Raw genomic sequence first — 15679 nt, 5'->3', positions numbered from 1 at the left:
AGGGGTACATATTATTAAAAATAGTGTCAGAACATAGAAATAATACTGAGAATAAAAAAGGGATAATCTTTAATTCTGTGGTAAAGGAGGACACAACTGAATTAGATTACAGGACATGTCTATTGACACCACTGAAGAGGTTTCAATAGACATACAAAAAGGAGATGAAGACCTCACATAGTTGGCTTTGTCTCACCTGCCTTTGGGTGCCTGAAGTAACCCATTCAGACCTGAGCTACTGCAGCAAAGTTCCCGTTAGAAAAAAATATTTGCTTCAAGAGAACAATTCATCTAAATGCAGATACCTGCCTTAGGTATTGAGCTGCCCTTTCAGGCTGTCTATTCTTTCTCTCTGACTGTAAGGTAGACTTTCTGTTGACTGCTCAAAATTTCTTTGTTTACGTTAGAGCAATTCAAGGCAGCCCAGGATATAAAATGTCACCAACTAAAGCATGAAGAACTTTGTTAAGATGAGGAAGACTTTTGTACTGGGTCTGGAAGGACTGTGGTGGGTTGACCCCAGCCAACAGCCAAACACACACAGAGCTGCTCACTTATTTCCCTCTTGCATGAGACAGGGAATGGGCAAGCATCTGTGTTGGTACTTCACGTGTTGGTCAGTTTTGTGCTAAAATTCTTTATTCTATTTGTAAGGAAGACTTTGTATGTTGGTTAATCTTGTTGTTTTATGTGGACTTGTTAATAATGAGGAATCCTTCCAGTAACAAGAAATAGGGTTTGTGAAATATAGATGGCTGTATTTTTAGTGGCAACATTTTTCCTGAGCTCACACACTTAGTAAGAAATTAAAATCTAGATTTTCAGATACTGACAAGGAAGTAAGAGAAGTAAGAATGCTGAGTAAATTACTCTTTAAAAAGAAAAAAAAAGTGGGAGCAGGGGGGGTGTGCAGAAGATTGCTGTGTTTAATTGTACATACTCTTCCTATTTCTTCCACTTCATTTTCCTAGTGATTCCAGTGCAATAGTTTCTCCAGTTGGCCTCCCTTTAGTGGATGACTCCTTCTGTGTGTCAGCAGAGTCTTTAAGCTTGAATTTTTCTTTTTTTCTTCACTTGTGTGAAGTGTATCGCTACATGTTATTATTATAATTGAATATTCTATACACAGCAATGCCTCTATTCCATCCCTCATGACTGCATCTTTCAAGCTTATTTTCGTTCCTATTGCCCCAGGTATCAGATGTCTGGGCTACAATTCATGCAAAGTATTCTCAATCCTCTTCCCACTTTAAAGAAATATAATTATACCATATTGCTTTTTGGTCATTCTTCTGTCTCCCAAATCAGTTCAGGGACTGGCTTTGAATAGAGGTCTGTGTAAAGCAGCCTTTTCAGTGGTCTAAATTAGGACCTGATGGAACAAAGTAAAGCTACGCACAGTTAAATCATGTCACAAATATGGAATGCCTTTTCTAAGTCTCCAGCAAGAATAATCTTTCAGCAACACAGATATATGTTAGTGCTTGATGGATAAAAGACAACATTGCTTACTCTGTTTTTCAAAGGATCCCTCTGTAATCTGGGGGAAAAAATATTTAATTATAACAAACTTAAAATCTGTCTTGTGCTTATTTGCATTATGTGTTTTATGTTCTCAAGCATTTTTGTGCTGGACCAGAGCCCTTCCGATTCTGTTTAACACCTATAAACCATGACAAAAAGGCTACTTCCTGCTCCAAAGACCTTACACTACAGAAGTCAGGTCAGCCAAAGAAGCGGACTTAGCAAGCAAAAGGGGGGAATGGAAGAAGGTAATAAGAACTGTACGTGGCTGCTGAATTCTGTATTAGCATGGGCTGCCAAATGTCTTTGTGATTGCATTATTTTATAGGAAGAAGAAAGGCTATATGTGCAAGTGTGGAACTGAAGAAGGAAAAACTCATGACCACTGGCACTGCTATGTCCGAAGGGGCACAGCTCTTCCAGAGCACTTTTTTTTATTTTCCTGTAAATACATTCAAATTGTACTGTTGATTTTCTTGCCGTTCATGCTTGTTCCAGACAGCAATGCTGTTCAAGTAGGACATTAAATAGATTCTGGTTTAATTAAGCAATTAGCTGCACAATTAAATCTGAAGTTAGATAAATGCTGTGAGCTGCACTCAGGAACTGCTTGCGAAGTGACACCCAGGCTGTTTGTTCCCTGTTCTCTGGACTCACAGTGTCTATTCTTCAAATCCTTTCTAATACTAATGGGAATAATAATTAAGAATTATAACAATAAAACTCACTGTTAAGTTCCTGCATACTGAGTTACTGAGCCAGCATACTTTTACTTGGATGCATTGTGTCACATGCCAGTGAGCTGATTTATCTTCTGGAATCATAGAATCACAGAATCACAGAACGCTTTGGGTTGGACTGGACCCTAAAGATCATCAAGATCCAACCCCCCTGCCACAGGCAGGGACACCTCCCACTAGACCATTGCCCAAGGCTCTGTCCGACCGGGCCTTGAACACTGCCAGGGATGGACTGTGGGGAGTGAAGGCGGCAAGATATGCATGAAAAAGAGTTTGGGAATGAGCTCTGAGGCCTTGGGGCTTGACAAGCCCTGGGGTGATGAGTTTGGGGATTGAAGGACAGGGAAGGTCGAAGAGCAAGCCTTGGGAGGATGGCCAGGATGTAGCTGTGGCGGGAATCTCAGCTGGAGGACAGAGGATGTGGGGGTTGTGAGAGGGTCTGCAGCATTGTGATTGGACTATTTACCTGGAGGCTTTTACAGGGGCCAATGAGATTGAACGTAGCATGCTTGTGCAGGTTGGGAAAGTACCAAACAAGGGGATAGAAAGGGCTTGATAGTAATAAAGTTGGATTTGAGTCTCCTCGTCAACTTGAGTCTGTGTTGTGATATGCCACAATGGACCATTCACAACTTCTCTAGGCAGCCTGTTTCAGTGCCTCACCACCCTCACAGTAAAGAAATTCTCCCTTATATCTAATCTAAACTTCACCTGTTTTAAGTTTGAACACATTACCTCTTGTCCTATTGCTACAGTCCCTGATGAAGAGTCTCTCTCCAGCATCATTGCAGGACCCCTTCAGATACTGGAAGGCTTCCACGCAGTCTTCCCTTCTCCAGGCTAATAGCCCCAAATTCCTCAGCCTGTCTTCATACAGGAGGTGCTCCAGTCCCCTGATCATCCTCGTGGCCCTCCTCTGGACTTGCTCCAATAGCTCCATGTCCTTCTTATGCTGGGGACACCAGAACTGCACACAGTACTCCAAGCTCACACCTATCCCCACTCCCCTTCATATGTCTGCCTAGGGAGTAATTTCAGCTGCTGATTTAGCATGACAAGTACTGCAAGAGGGCATTAGTGCCTTCCCTTCATTACCTACTGTACTGCCTGCTTCCGTACCACACAACATAATAGTACTTGGGCTGTCAGCTGCTCTTCGTGAAATGTAAATCATGGCCAAGCACACTCAAGTCTTGCAAAAAAAAATGTCCTCCCTCCTTATTTATTGTTCTGAATGGACCAATTCTGCAAACGCCTACCCACTTGAATAACTGCACTCATTCTTTGAAACCAAGGTGTGACTGACGAGTTGCACGCAAACTGGGTTAAGCCCTTAAATTCTGAGCTTTTGAAGACAAAAGTGGGTCTGACATGCTTTGCAGTGCTTTTGAACTACTTCAGCGTACTATGAAATATGAAAAGGAAAGTAAAAATGGGGACAAGGCTTTTAAGATGTCTTTAAATTGACCTACAGACAAAACCAATGCTGAGTACTGAGAAAAGAATTGTGAATGAAGAATAGTGTCCCAAGTGTAAACAAAAGCTCCACAATCCCATTTAAGCATCCTTAGAACATTAATCCATTTAAGATATTAGGACAGCAAAGGACCATCACTCAGGACAGCAAGTGAAAGTTGAGTTGGGCTGGATTACTCCTTCCAACACTGAGAGATACCGTATTTTAATTCTGAAAACATATTCAGAGGAATATGAGATCCTTTATTATTATTTAGAGAGGCTCTGCTGGGAGCTTTTAAAGTGCAAAAACCCTACAGCCACTCATGAAAGAAAGGAAAAAAATCCACCTCCTAATGTATAAGCTAAATACATACTGCATTAATCTCCTCATAATTACCATTTTCACATTTCTTTCACTTGTCATAAAGTTGGATCTTCCCAGACAGACTGTCTGATAAAATTATATAGTTAGCTATGGTACATCAAAGAGAGTACGTGAAAATAAGTTGCATATTCACACACACTGAAATTCTGGTTGACCTAAAAGGAAAGAGCTTTTTTATCTTTTGCCTCTTTTTTTGGAATCTATCCTCACTTAATACAATTAATGCTTCTAATTTTCAATTTGAAGTGTTTCATCTGAACATAATGGAGAAGCAAAACAAGTAGCTGAAACAACAATCAGATTGGTTAAGGTTTGTCTTTGCCTAGTTTGTAAGAGAATGCTGCTCTACTGAAAATGCAAGGAGAATTCTAATCAAGTCAGAGTTTCCCTGGAGGACCAGCGTTAAATAGTCTTGTCCTGAGAAAGTAAAGATTGTACCTCACTTCAGATATGGAGTTCATGAGAGATGAATATCAAACATTTTCAAGGTCTTATCTTTCAGAAAGAAAAGCTCATCATGGCCTCGTGACAGCTGGTTTAGTATTTTTTATTTCTTCAAGATTTTTTAGGTCATTTCTTAAATATGGATTTAATCGATTATCAGTTTAAAAATCCTGCGGAAAAAGAAAAATCTCATTTATTCTTATTTATATTAAACACAAGAGATTATATCAATGCAACTCTGTGTGGGATTTCAAATCTCAGACCGGGTCATCTAGAGCTATTTTAAATCTGTGCTTTCATGCATGCATAGCCTGTGAAGGTTTTCATTTGGTCTTCATGCATTGCTAATGCAGTTGTGATGTGCAGGCCATAATGCCTTGTTCCTCAGATGACAGCACAGAAGGCACAATTTTGTGTATTTTATTTACATTGACAAGGTCGTGGGGTCAGGCTGTTGATTATGAACTGTCCTGCTAGACAGACCCAGAACATATGCCAGCAGGGGATTCACTGGCAGCTCCCTTAAGTAAGGATTTAGGATATCAGTGTCTAAACGGAACAGTTGGGTGCTCACCTCAGCCTTGTTTCTGGGCTAAATCTTTCACTGTGTATCACCCACAGCTCTACTCCACAATCAGCCAGGCAGGTTGATGATTTTTCGTGAAAGTAATGCCTCTGGAGAGTTAAAGGTTCAGGAATGAGGCAATAAGTATTTTCATCTTTCAGGATTGTGTAAGCCTCATAAGTGACCTCAAGCTCTTCTGAACTAATGTTGCAAGTTCCGCAGCTAGAGTAAAGTTAAGTTTTGTTCGTTAACAGCAAACATGAGCTTGTGAGATTGCCTCACAATTCACTGCAATTTAAATAACCTTTGTGATAAATGGAATTAGCCTGTGCTTAAGAGGGATGACACTGAATTATAAGGGAGTAAGATTAATCCTGTCTTCAGGAACTTTGGTATTTTATTTATGATGTTGTGTCACCAGCACATGCTGCCAGTGACCCTTGAGAGATTATTCTGAAGACAGCAAAATGCAATCCATCAAGACAAAGCATTGGGAAAAGCCAAGGTGTTTGTAACTTAATTAAAAAGGAAGCCTGTCATTTCGACATGAAAACAGATACAGATTTCAGGCAATCTTTGATCAGATATTTTGCTTACCTTTTAATGTAACAGCTCTACTGACATTTTGTGGCTGCCTTTGAGTTGTGGGCTGAGTCTGGAAAAGCTTTAGGGTATGGGCACATGGGACTGGGATGGAAGTACCACATTTTACCTAGATACTACTCATCCACTACTGAACAGCTTTGTGTACAGCTATAGCCCACTCCAGTTATAAAGTAAAACACTAAAGATGAACCAGTGAAGTTTATTTAGAAGATATCTTTTAAATAAAAAAAAAAAAAAAAAATTGGGGTCACCAAAAGGCATCTTTCTGGAAACAGAATGGCGCTCTTAGCAGAATTCTAGCCCAGGTTCTAAAGCTCAGGCACAGTGAAGTTCCTAGTTTAAGAACTGCTTTCATGTACGTAAAACCAGACACAGATTTATCAGGCAGGATGGAATTTATAACTTCTTTAGTCCCCCCTCAGCAATCTAATTGCACCAGGGAAGGTAGTAAGCATTTCTCTCATGTAATGCAGCTGCTCGTGTAGCCTGATGTGTAGCCATACTAGTCACATAAGGGTTATAGCTGCTCCTGAGTAAAAGACTCCTTTTTTCTTTTCTGAAAAGTGGCTAAGCTATTTTTGTTCAAGTTTTCAAAAGAAGTCTTCAGCCTGAGGCAGAAATTCAGCATGAGAAATTTCTGTCCAAATTATTAAAGAATGGTGGAGTTACAAACTACTGAAAACAGATGGAGTTTGGCATAAGAAATTACAGATGCCATCACTTATAGCCCTTATATTCTCCGAGCATTTATAAGACATATGAATGTGAATATGCAGTACCACTCAGCGTAGCACTTGTTTATTTTACCTTTTATGTTCCTTTAAAAGAAAAAATTATACAGCTTTACAGCTGCAGTAACAATCTTCAAGAAATTTACCTCCATGTAGCTAGAGACTGTCAGGTCAACCTTCCAGCGGGCAATCAGAAGGCAAGAACTTCCTTACCTCAATGTCATTATTTCTTACAAAAATCAATGACTTTGCCCTTACTTGCTGTTTTAGTTCAGCAAAACAGCCTAAACTGCATAGAATAACAGAGACAAAGGGCTCTGAACAGATACTAAAAAACACAATGGAGTGGATGGTTAAAAGGGTGGTGTCATAGTCAGGGGTTTGGGTGTCTTGAACACGGGACTGAAGTTAGTAGGCCAGGTCTATTGGGGGCTGGTGGAGCTGCTCTGGTAAAGAAAGGGAAGAACAGTTTTGGTAGAAGGCTTGCCAGACTGGTCAAGGAGGCTTTAAACTAGATGTGTTGGGGGAGGGGGGCATCATTCCATCCCAACACACCCAGTCAGTTGCCAACACCTATAATAAATGCTCAGAACAATGTACATACGTTCCAGCTGCTCCAGCCAATGAGTCAGCTTTGATTGGAGCTCGGCTCAGATGCCTCTATATAAATGCCCGTAGCATGGGGAACAAACAAGAGGAATTAGAGATGTGTGCACATCTACGGGGGTATGATATAAGAGGCATCACAGAAACATGGTGGGATGGCTCCTATGACTGGAGTGTTGGAATGGAAGGTTACAGGCTCTTTAGAAAAGACAGGCCTGGCAGGCGGGGAGGGGGAGTTGCCCTTTATGTTAGGGATAGGCTGGAGAGTATGGAACTCGGTCTGGGGACAGGTGAGCAGTTTACAGAGAGTTTGTGGGTCAGGGTTAAAGGGAAAACAGCCATGGGAGACATTACTGTGGGGATCTGTTACAGGCTGCCTGATCAAGGAGAACCTGTGGATGAAGCACTCTACAGACAGATAGGAAAAGCCTCACGCTCGCAGGCCCGTGTTCTCATGGGGGATTTCAACCACCCTGACATTTGTTGGAACAATGGCACTGCACGGCACAAGCAATCCAGGAGGTTCCTCGATTGTGTGGAAGACAACTTCCTTCTGCAAGTAATAGAGGAGCCGACAAGGAGAGGTGCCATGCTTGACCTTGTGCTCACCAACAGGGAAGGGCTTGTTGAGAATCTGGTACTCCAGGGCAGCCTTGGATGCAGCGATCACGAGATGGTCGAATTTGAGATCCCCAGGACAGTGAGAAGAGCGTGCAGCAAGCTCACTGCCCTGGACTTCAAAAGAGCAGACTCTGGCCTCTTCAGGAGCCTGCTTAGTAAGGTTCCATGGGATATAGCCCTGGAGGGCAGGGGGGCCCAAGACTGTTGGTTGATATTCAGGGATCACCTGCTACAAGCTCAGGAGTGCTGCATCCCAACTAGAAGGAAGTGCAGCAGGAGGGCCAGGAGACCTCCTTGGATGGAGAAGGAGCTGCTGAGGAAAATTCAAAGGAAAAAAGAGGCTTATAAAAAATGGAAGCAAGGACAGGCAGCCTGGGTAGAGTACAGGGATGTTGTCCGGGAAGCTAGGGACCAGGTTAGGAAGGCTAAGGCCCAGTTAGAATTAAACCTAGCCAGGGATGTTAAGGATAACAGGAAGGGACTCTACAGGTACGTAGCAAACAAAAAACAGACTAGGGACAACATAGGCCCTCTGAGGAAGCTTTCGGGAGAACTGGCTACACAGGATTTGGAGAAGGCTGAGGTTCTGAATGACTTCTTTGCCTCGGTCTTCACTGGCAAAGGATCTGACTGCACCACCCAGGTCTTAGAAGGTAGACGCAGGGACTGTGAGAATGAAGACCTTGGGCCCACTGTAGGAGAGGATCTGGGTTGAGACCATCTTAAAAACCTGAACGTACACAAGTCCATGGGACCTGATGAAATCCATCCGCAGTTCCTGAAGGAGCTGGCAAATGAAGTTGCTAAGCCACTGGCCATCATATTTGAAAAATCATGGCAGTCAGGTGAAGTTCCCGACAATGGAAAAAGGGAAATATAACCCCCATTTTCAAGAAGGGGAAAATGGAAGACCTGGGGAATTACAGACCAGTCAGTCTCACCTCTGTGCCTGGTAAAATCTTGGAGCACATTCTCCTGGATGGCATGCTAAGGCACATGAAAAACAACAAGGTGCTTGGTGACAGCCAGCATGGCTTCACTAAGGGGAAATCCTGCCTGACCAATTTGGTGGCCTTCTATGACTGGGCTACAGAACTGATGGACAAGGGTAAAGCAGTTGATGTCATCTACCTGGACTTGTGCAAAGCGTTTGACACTGTCCCACACCACATCCTTCTCTCTAAATTGGAGAGATATCAATTTGATGGATGGACCACTCGGTGGATAAAGAACTGGCTGGATGGCCGCACACAAAGAGTTGTGATCAATGGCTCAATGTCCGGCTGGAGACCGGTAACAAGTGGTGTCCCTCAGGGATCGGTGTTGGGACCGGTCTTGTTTAACATCTTCGTCGCTGACATGGACAGTGGGATTGAGTGTGCTCTCAGCAAGTTTCCCGATGACACCAAGCCGTGTGGTCCGGTTGATATGCTGGAGGGAAGGGATGCCATCCAGAGGGACCTTGACACGCTTGTGAGGCGGGCTGATGCCAGCCTTATGAAGTTCAATCATGACAAGTGCAAGGTCCTACACACCTGGGTCGGAGCAATCCCAGGCACAGCTACAGACTGGGCAAAGAAGAGATTCAGAGCAGCCCTGCAGAGAAGGACTTGGGGGTGCTGGTCGATGAGAAAATGAACGTGGGCCGGCAGCGTGCACTCGCAGCCCAGAAAGCCAACCGTATCCTGGGCTGCATCAAAAGCAGCGTGACCAGCAGGTTGAAAGAGGTGATCCTGCCCCTCTACTCTGCTCTTGTGAGACCTCACCTGGAGTACTCTGTGCAGTTCTGGTGTCCTCAACATAAAAAGGACATAGAACTGCTGGAACAAGTCCAGAGGAGGGCCACGAGGATGATCAGGGGACTGGAGCACCTCTCGTATGAAGACAGGTTGAGGAAGTTGGGGCTGTTCAGCCTGGAGAAGAGAAGGCTGCATGGAGACCTCATAGCAGCCTTCCAGTATCTGAAGGGGGCCTATAGGGATGCTGGGGAGGGTCTCTTCGTCAGGGACTGTAGTGACAGGACAAGGGTTAACAGGTTAAAACTTAAACAAGGGAAGTTTAGATTGGATATAAGGAGGAAATTCTTTCCTGTTAGGGTGGTGAGGCACTGGAATCAGTTGCCCAGGGGGGTTGTGCTCCATTCCTGGCAGTGTTCAAGGCCAGGTTGGATGAAGCCTTGTGTGGGATGGTTTAGTGTGAGGTGTCCCTGCTGATGGCAGGGGGGTTGGAACTAGATGATCTTGAGGTCCTTTCCAGCTGTAACTATTCTACGATTCTATGATTCTATGTTAACTTATTGAAAGAAGTTGTCATACAACCAACCAGAGAACAAAACCCTTTCAACCCTTCACTAGAAAGGCATTAAGAATACATTATTCTGGGGTCGAAAATCTATTATAAACACCATTTGTAGAACAAAATTGAGCTTTGAGTCTTGCCTGTTTTATAACAGTGTAGAAGGAAGAGACGAATATTCTAAAAATTGGTATACGCAAAGAAAGAAATTACGCATGAAAGCTGCTTTAGCAAGAACCAGGAGGTAACAGTTTACATTAGAACCTTAGTATCTTATTGGTGGATCCATTTTTTAAATCAACTTGGACTGAAATAGGGGACAAATTTAGGGTTCAAGTCAACAAAGGAACAGCTGTGCATTTTCAATTTTATTTGATTTATACTGTTCCCAATCGATTCCACGCACGAGAAGCACCTTCTGGTATTACAAAAGCTGATTACAGTGAATTAGAGTGGCTCCATGGCAATCAGTACTTAACATTTGTTCAAAACTAACACACAGTAGAAGGAAACAAGCCAGACTCTCTCTCCATCCAATATGTAAAGCAAGCCATCACAGATAATTTGGGAAAACAAGTATAAATTTTAAACCAAGGAAACCAATTTTGCCTAACTGAAAAAAAGATACAAAAGTAATCTCTTGATCTCAGGAATGAAAACTATTGGTAAGCAAGGCCTGCCTCTGTGGCTTGACTTTCTCTGTTAGTATCACCAGATGGAACCCACACCACTAGGGAAAAGTATGAATTTTAACAGACTTCCTTTTTTTGCCTCTTCTTATTTTCTGGACATAGTTTCAAAGGAGTTTAGTGATAGACCTACCCTCTATACACAGATTTAACGGTAAATGAAGACTGATTTACTTCTATTACTGTAGTTTAACCAGAACATTTGGGTGTAATTCAGACCTCACTGCATTCAATGGGAGATTTCCTACTAACTTCAGAGGAAGCCAGGATTTCATCTCAGCTGTCTCCTCTGCTCTTGTCTTGGAGAGCTGACTGCAACTAGGCAGAGATGATGCATTGTTCTTCACAGTCTGCACCTGTGCCTAATTTAGTCTTGCAGCTAGAGCTACACAGCAAAGTAGTTGACAGATACTAGAGAGAACAGTCTGGAAACTGTCAACTCACAGAGAAGCTTTTTGAGCTCTCACTCTTTGGAATAAGTTCTTTTCTGTTTAATCAAAGGGAAAGTATTTTTGTTAAGAAACTTCACATTCCAAATAAGAATGCTGTTACGCCAGGGAATGAAAATACGAAATATCTGTTTGTTACCAGTGCTGTAAATAATCTGTGAAAGCCTTCACAAACACACCAGATGCAGACTGTTAAATCCTTCATGACAGCACTGAACCACTGACAGAATCGTGCATTCCACAGAGAGGAGTGAGCAAGTACGGGATATGTAAAGCATATATATATCAGTTATGATTAGCAAGCACAGCAGATGCCATATTCAAGCACTAACGTAATATTGTATAGCCAGATAGAACTTTACATGTGGGTATACACATGTATGTACAAGAAAAATGAGGTTCTATGCATTCACATTATTAAATTATACTGAAGTTTGAGTGGTGTCATGATTGACAGCATAGCATAAAACCACGCATTCAAGTCGTGCATCAAATTGTTTATGCATGTGTGTATACATGTATATATTCAACAAAATTTTTCTCCCCATAATTATGCACAGAGATAACAATGTTTCCATTATAACTTTCCTAGCAATGGTTTGAAAATCAGTAAACATAGTTTTCTGTTGCTGCAAATGGAATTTTGGAGGCTGAAGTCAAGGCTGAATTTAAAGTTTCAGAAAAGTTGACTAATTCAGAATTATAAGGTAATACTTTAAAAAGCAAAACATTTTATAGTCATGACTCAAAGAGGGCTGAAATTTAAAGCATTTAGCTTGACAGGCGTATATATATAAACACACACAGAGGTAAAAAGAGGCTTTGAACATTCAGAGAGTGAAATCTTCCTGTGAATCTCTACAAAATTTTGAAATGTCTCATTATTTCCAGCACAACATCAAATCTTCAGTATTCAGGTTATGCATTTAAACTGCTTGCCTATCTGTTGCAATTTATTGGTATATTATTTTTTCTATAGATATGACAAGAGGATCAAAGTAATCTTATAATTTAATATCCCAGATTGGTAAAATATATTCAGAAACAATTCCATTGTTATTTTGCCTCATTGCCATTCTACTCTGTTCTGCCAGACCTTCCTGTTACTCAGACTACCTTTAGCCTCCAGCATTTGCAATCTTCAGCTTACAAGAAATTAGGGCAATATCCATAAAAGGATGCTTCAATTTAGTTTACCCAGCCTTAGGCCCAGGAAGCAGGTTCATAGACCTGCATTAGGCACTAAGAATAGAATTTATACCCAACTATACTCTAGCCAACAGGAAACACTGAAGATCATGAAATCTCACCTCTTTTAAGTGATCACCTAATACCGAGCTACAGAAATACATCTAGAACTAGATCGGCATTAGCTGGGTTGGTCAACGAGAAGCTCAACATGACCCAGCAGCGTGCACTTGCAGCCAACTGTATCCTAAACTCCAACAAAAGGAATGTGTACCAGCAGGTCAAGGAAGGTGATTCTCCCACTCCACTCCACTCTCATGAGACCCCGCCTGCAGTGCTTCCATTCTGCTCTGGGGCCACCAAAACAAGAGGGACATAGACCTGTTGAAGCAAGTGCAGAGGAGGCCACAAAGATGCTCAGAGGGCTGAAGCACCTCTCCTATGGAGACAGGCTGAGAGAATTGGGCACGTTCAGCCTGGAGAAGAGAAGGCTCAGTGGGAGACCTCAGAGCACCTTCCAGTACCTAAAGGGAGCCCACGAGGAAGCTGGGGGGAGACTTTTTACAAGAGCATGTAGCGAGAGGACAAGGGTGAATGGCTTTAAACTGGAAGAGAGTTAGACATAAGGAAGAAGTTCGTTACTATGAGGGTGGTGAGGCACTGGCACAAGGGGCCAAGAGAAGCTGTGGCTGCCCCATCCAAGACCAGGCTGGACGGGGCTTGGAGCAACCTGGTCTAGTGAAAAGTGTCCCTGCCCATGGCAGGGGGTTGGAACCAGCTGATCTTCCAACCCAAACCATTCTGTGATTCATAACTCATAATATCTTTCGAGGATTTCAAAGTCTATGCTTAAACTGATGCTTAGTTCACTCTTTAGTGGTTGTCCTCTGGGATAATTGTTCAATGCTTAAAACATGCAAGAAATGGCAGATTTATTGGAGAAAAATTCTCCCAGTCCCATGGGCACTGAGCTACCTCAGCACTGAAGTACAGGTGACAAGGTCAGTGATTTGGTTCTGGCTTCTGCTTTCTGCTAAGCTCCCTCACCAGCTTTTTACTGGTGCTGAGATCTAAGTCTCAACTGGATTTTCCTTGAAACTAGGCTTCGTTTGTTACTGTGAAAGCTTCAGCCTTTCACAAGTTATTCTGAAATTTACACAGACCCAAGAGCCACAACCGTAGTTGAAACCAGCCCGTTCTGAAACCCATCCTTTACAAAAATCTCACATCTAAACCCTGCATGTGCAGAACACCACCCCTGAGTAACTCGGTTCCAATTCTCCTTGAAGTACGAAATAACTGAATTCCAAGAACACACGTGAGACATGGCACTGGGACAGAAGGCCCCAGGAGATCAGCGGAGTTCAGCAGGACTTCAGCAATCAGAGGCAGGAGATACCTTTGGCGCCGCGAGTCTCCCTCAGCCACCACTGCCCACGCCTTGCTTTCCAGGGCCTTTTAAACGTTTCCAGGCACGGGGTTCAGCCTCTTTAACACATAAAATTACGCCGCTCTCAGAGCTGACGACCCGATCCCCCGACTGAACGCACGGCGGCTACCAACCCCTTCCTCCACAGCGGAGTGCCCCGCTGAAGGGGCCCGGGGGTCCGCCCGCCATTGCCTCCGTCTGCCCGAAAAGAGCCCGCTCTCCCCGCGGCGCCCCCAGCCACCCCGCCGGCACCGGGAAGCTCGGCCCGGACCCGCCCCGGCCGCCGGCCGGCCCGGCGCTAGTTTCCGGTGGGACTTTGTGCCTCGCTTTTTTCCTTCCCCCGGGTGGTTCTACCCGACGCGGCCGGGCCTGGAGGCAGCGGTCCCCGCACGCATGCAGTCGCGGGTGCTGTACCTGAGCGGCGGGGCCGGGGCCCCCGCTGGGCGCAGGGTCCGCTTGCTCCTGCGGCAGGTGCTGGGCGGCGGCGCGGCTGCAGCGCGGTCCGGCCGCCTGGAGGTCAGGGCGCTGCACGGCACAGGTAACGCTGCCCCCCGAGACCCGCGGGGCCCAGCCCGACCCGACCCGAGCCGAGCCTCCCTATAGCCTCCGCCGGCCAACCCGCAGGCCCGCCGCGCCCGGGAGTGTGGGCATGTGGGCAGCCGCGCTCGCACCGCAGCCAGGGGGCCTAGGAGAGGCCTGGAGTCGGGTTGGGGCTGCTGGTTTGCCCCGCTGGCATTAAGGTCCGTGTTTCTGCTCATGCCCCTGAGTGCTGCGTGGAAGGAAGGGGCAGAGTTCAGTGACAGGCTTGCAGGGACGCTTGGTGCGGTTTTCCATAGTTTCTGCTTTAGTGAAGCAAGAAGCAGCCTCTCAGCCTGTACCCGTCAGAACTGCACTTCTCCATCAAGCGGCTTATTCCCATCTTGGGATGCTCTCTGTTCTTTCATGGAATGACACTGTCCTTCCGCGAAGGCAAAGCCATATCCATATTAATGGTTGTCACGGCTGATGTGTGTGTGAGTGTGCTTGCAGCGTACCGGTAGTGAGATAGGGGTTTGCCAAGGTCAGAGAGGGTGTCCTGAACTGTCCTGGAATATCCTCTGGTGACCTTTGAGGCAGATGACAAGCCTGTGCATAGCAAAAGTGCCGTTTGGAAGTGGTGATATATGCTTGTGAGAGCTCGCACTTTTCTGGATCAATGCCAAAAGCAACACAGCTGCTAAATTCAGAGCAAGTGATGAGCAGCTGTAAATTGGTGAGATAGAATGACAGCAAGTGATTCTGATGGTGGGGTAGTCAATGAAGCGCTTAATTCCATCCCTTGAATACCATTTATCTCCAGTTTTACTTTTAAAAAATTCTGTTCATTATTGTTATTTAGATGTTATTTTTTAAATATACGTTTGGTTTCTCAAGAAGAAAGCCTCTGAAGAATTGATAACCATAAAATTCCTGTAAGAATTTTTGAATAGAAAGTATTTATGAAAAGTACCAAAAACCCTAGGGTTATTTATTTTAAAACCAATAGGAATAGAAAGGAACAACTTAACAATGTGTCATAAAAGCACCTGAAGAAGGTAGCTCAGCACTTTTGAGCCCATATTTGGAAAGAGGAACTTAAAGAGCACAAAGAAATTCAGCAGAATGAAACAGTAGCAAATGGAATATTACTAAAAATACTTCATAATTTCCGTGTGCTGTGGAATGTAACTGAGTGTAATTTAGCAATATTAATGAACATTGTATATGTATTTGATTAGCAGGAGTATTCCCAGTTACAATTAACAATGGTGATAGATTTAAATCCAAAGCTCTAGACAATCATGTAGTTTATTAAATACACGTTAAAAGGAGATAATATTAGGGATATTTGCCCTCCCAGCACCTGAGACATCTCATTTGAGTGCTTCATATTAGGAATAATACTTACTACTTGGTTTTTGTTGTTCTTT

General features: G+C 43.8%; 1 protein-coding gene and 1 long non-coding RNA gene across 4 annotated transcripts in view; one reads left to right on the top strand and one right to left on the bottom strand.

Annotated features, from left to right (window-relative positions):
- The window catches only part of LOC136013786 (uncharacterized), a 33847-nt gene extending 19523 nt beyond the window's left edge, over window positions 1-14324 (bottom strand). For both annotated transcript variants that reach the window (XR_010612369.1, XR_010612370.1), the window contains exon 1: window positions 14145-14324. This is a non-coding gene — a long non-coding RNA (uncharacterized LOC136013786). The remainder of the gene's footprint in view (window positions 1-14144) is intronic.
- Window positions 14080-15679, top strand: part of VWA8 (von Willebrand factor A domain containing 8) — a 176841-nt gene continuing 175241 nt past the window's right edge. For both annotated transcript variants that reach the window (XM_065678185.1, XM_065678186.1), the window contains exon 1: window positions 14080-14268. In XM_065678185.1, coding sequence (XP_065534257.1) covers window positions 14124-14268 — 145 coding nt within the window. In that variant the 5' untranslated portion in view covers window positions 14080-14123. The remainder of the gene's footprint in view (window positions 14269-15679) is intronic.

This window comes from Lathamus discolor, chromosome 4, assembly GCF_037157495.1.
Source record: "Lathamus discolor isolate bLatDis1 chromosome 4, bLatDis1.hap1, whole genome shotgun sequence".
Classification (NCBI taxonomy): domain Eukaryota; kingdom Metazoa; phylum Chordata; class Aves; order Psittaciformes; family Psittacidae; genus Lathamus; species Lathamus discolor.
The sequence above is the reverse complement of the archived record's forward strand: the minus strand, read 5'-3'. Positions and strand labels throughout refer to the sequence as shown.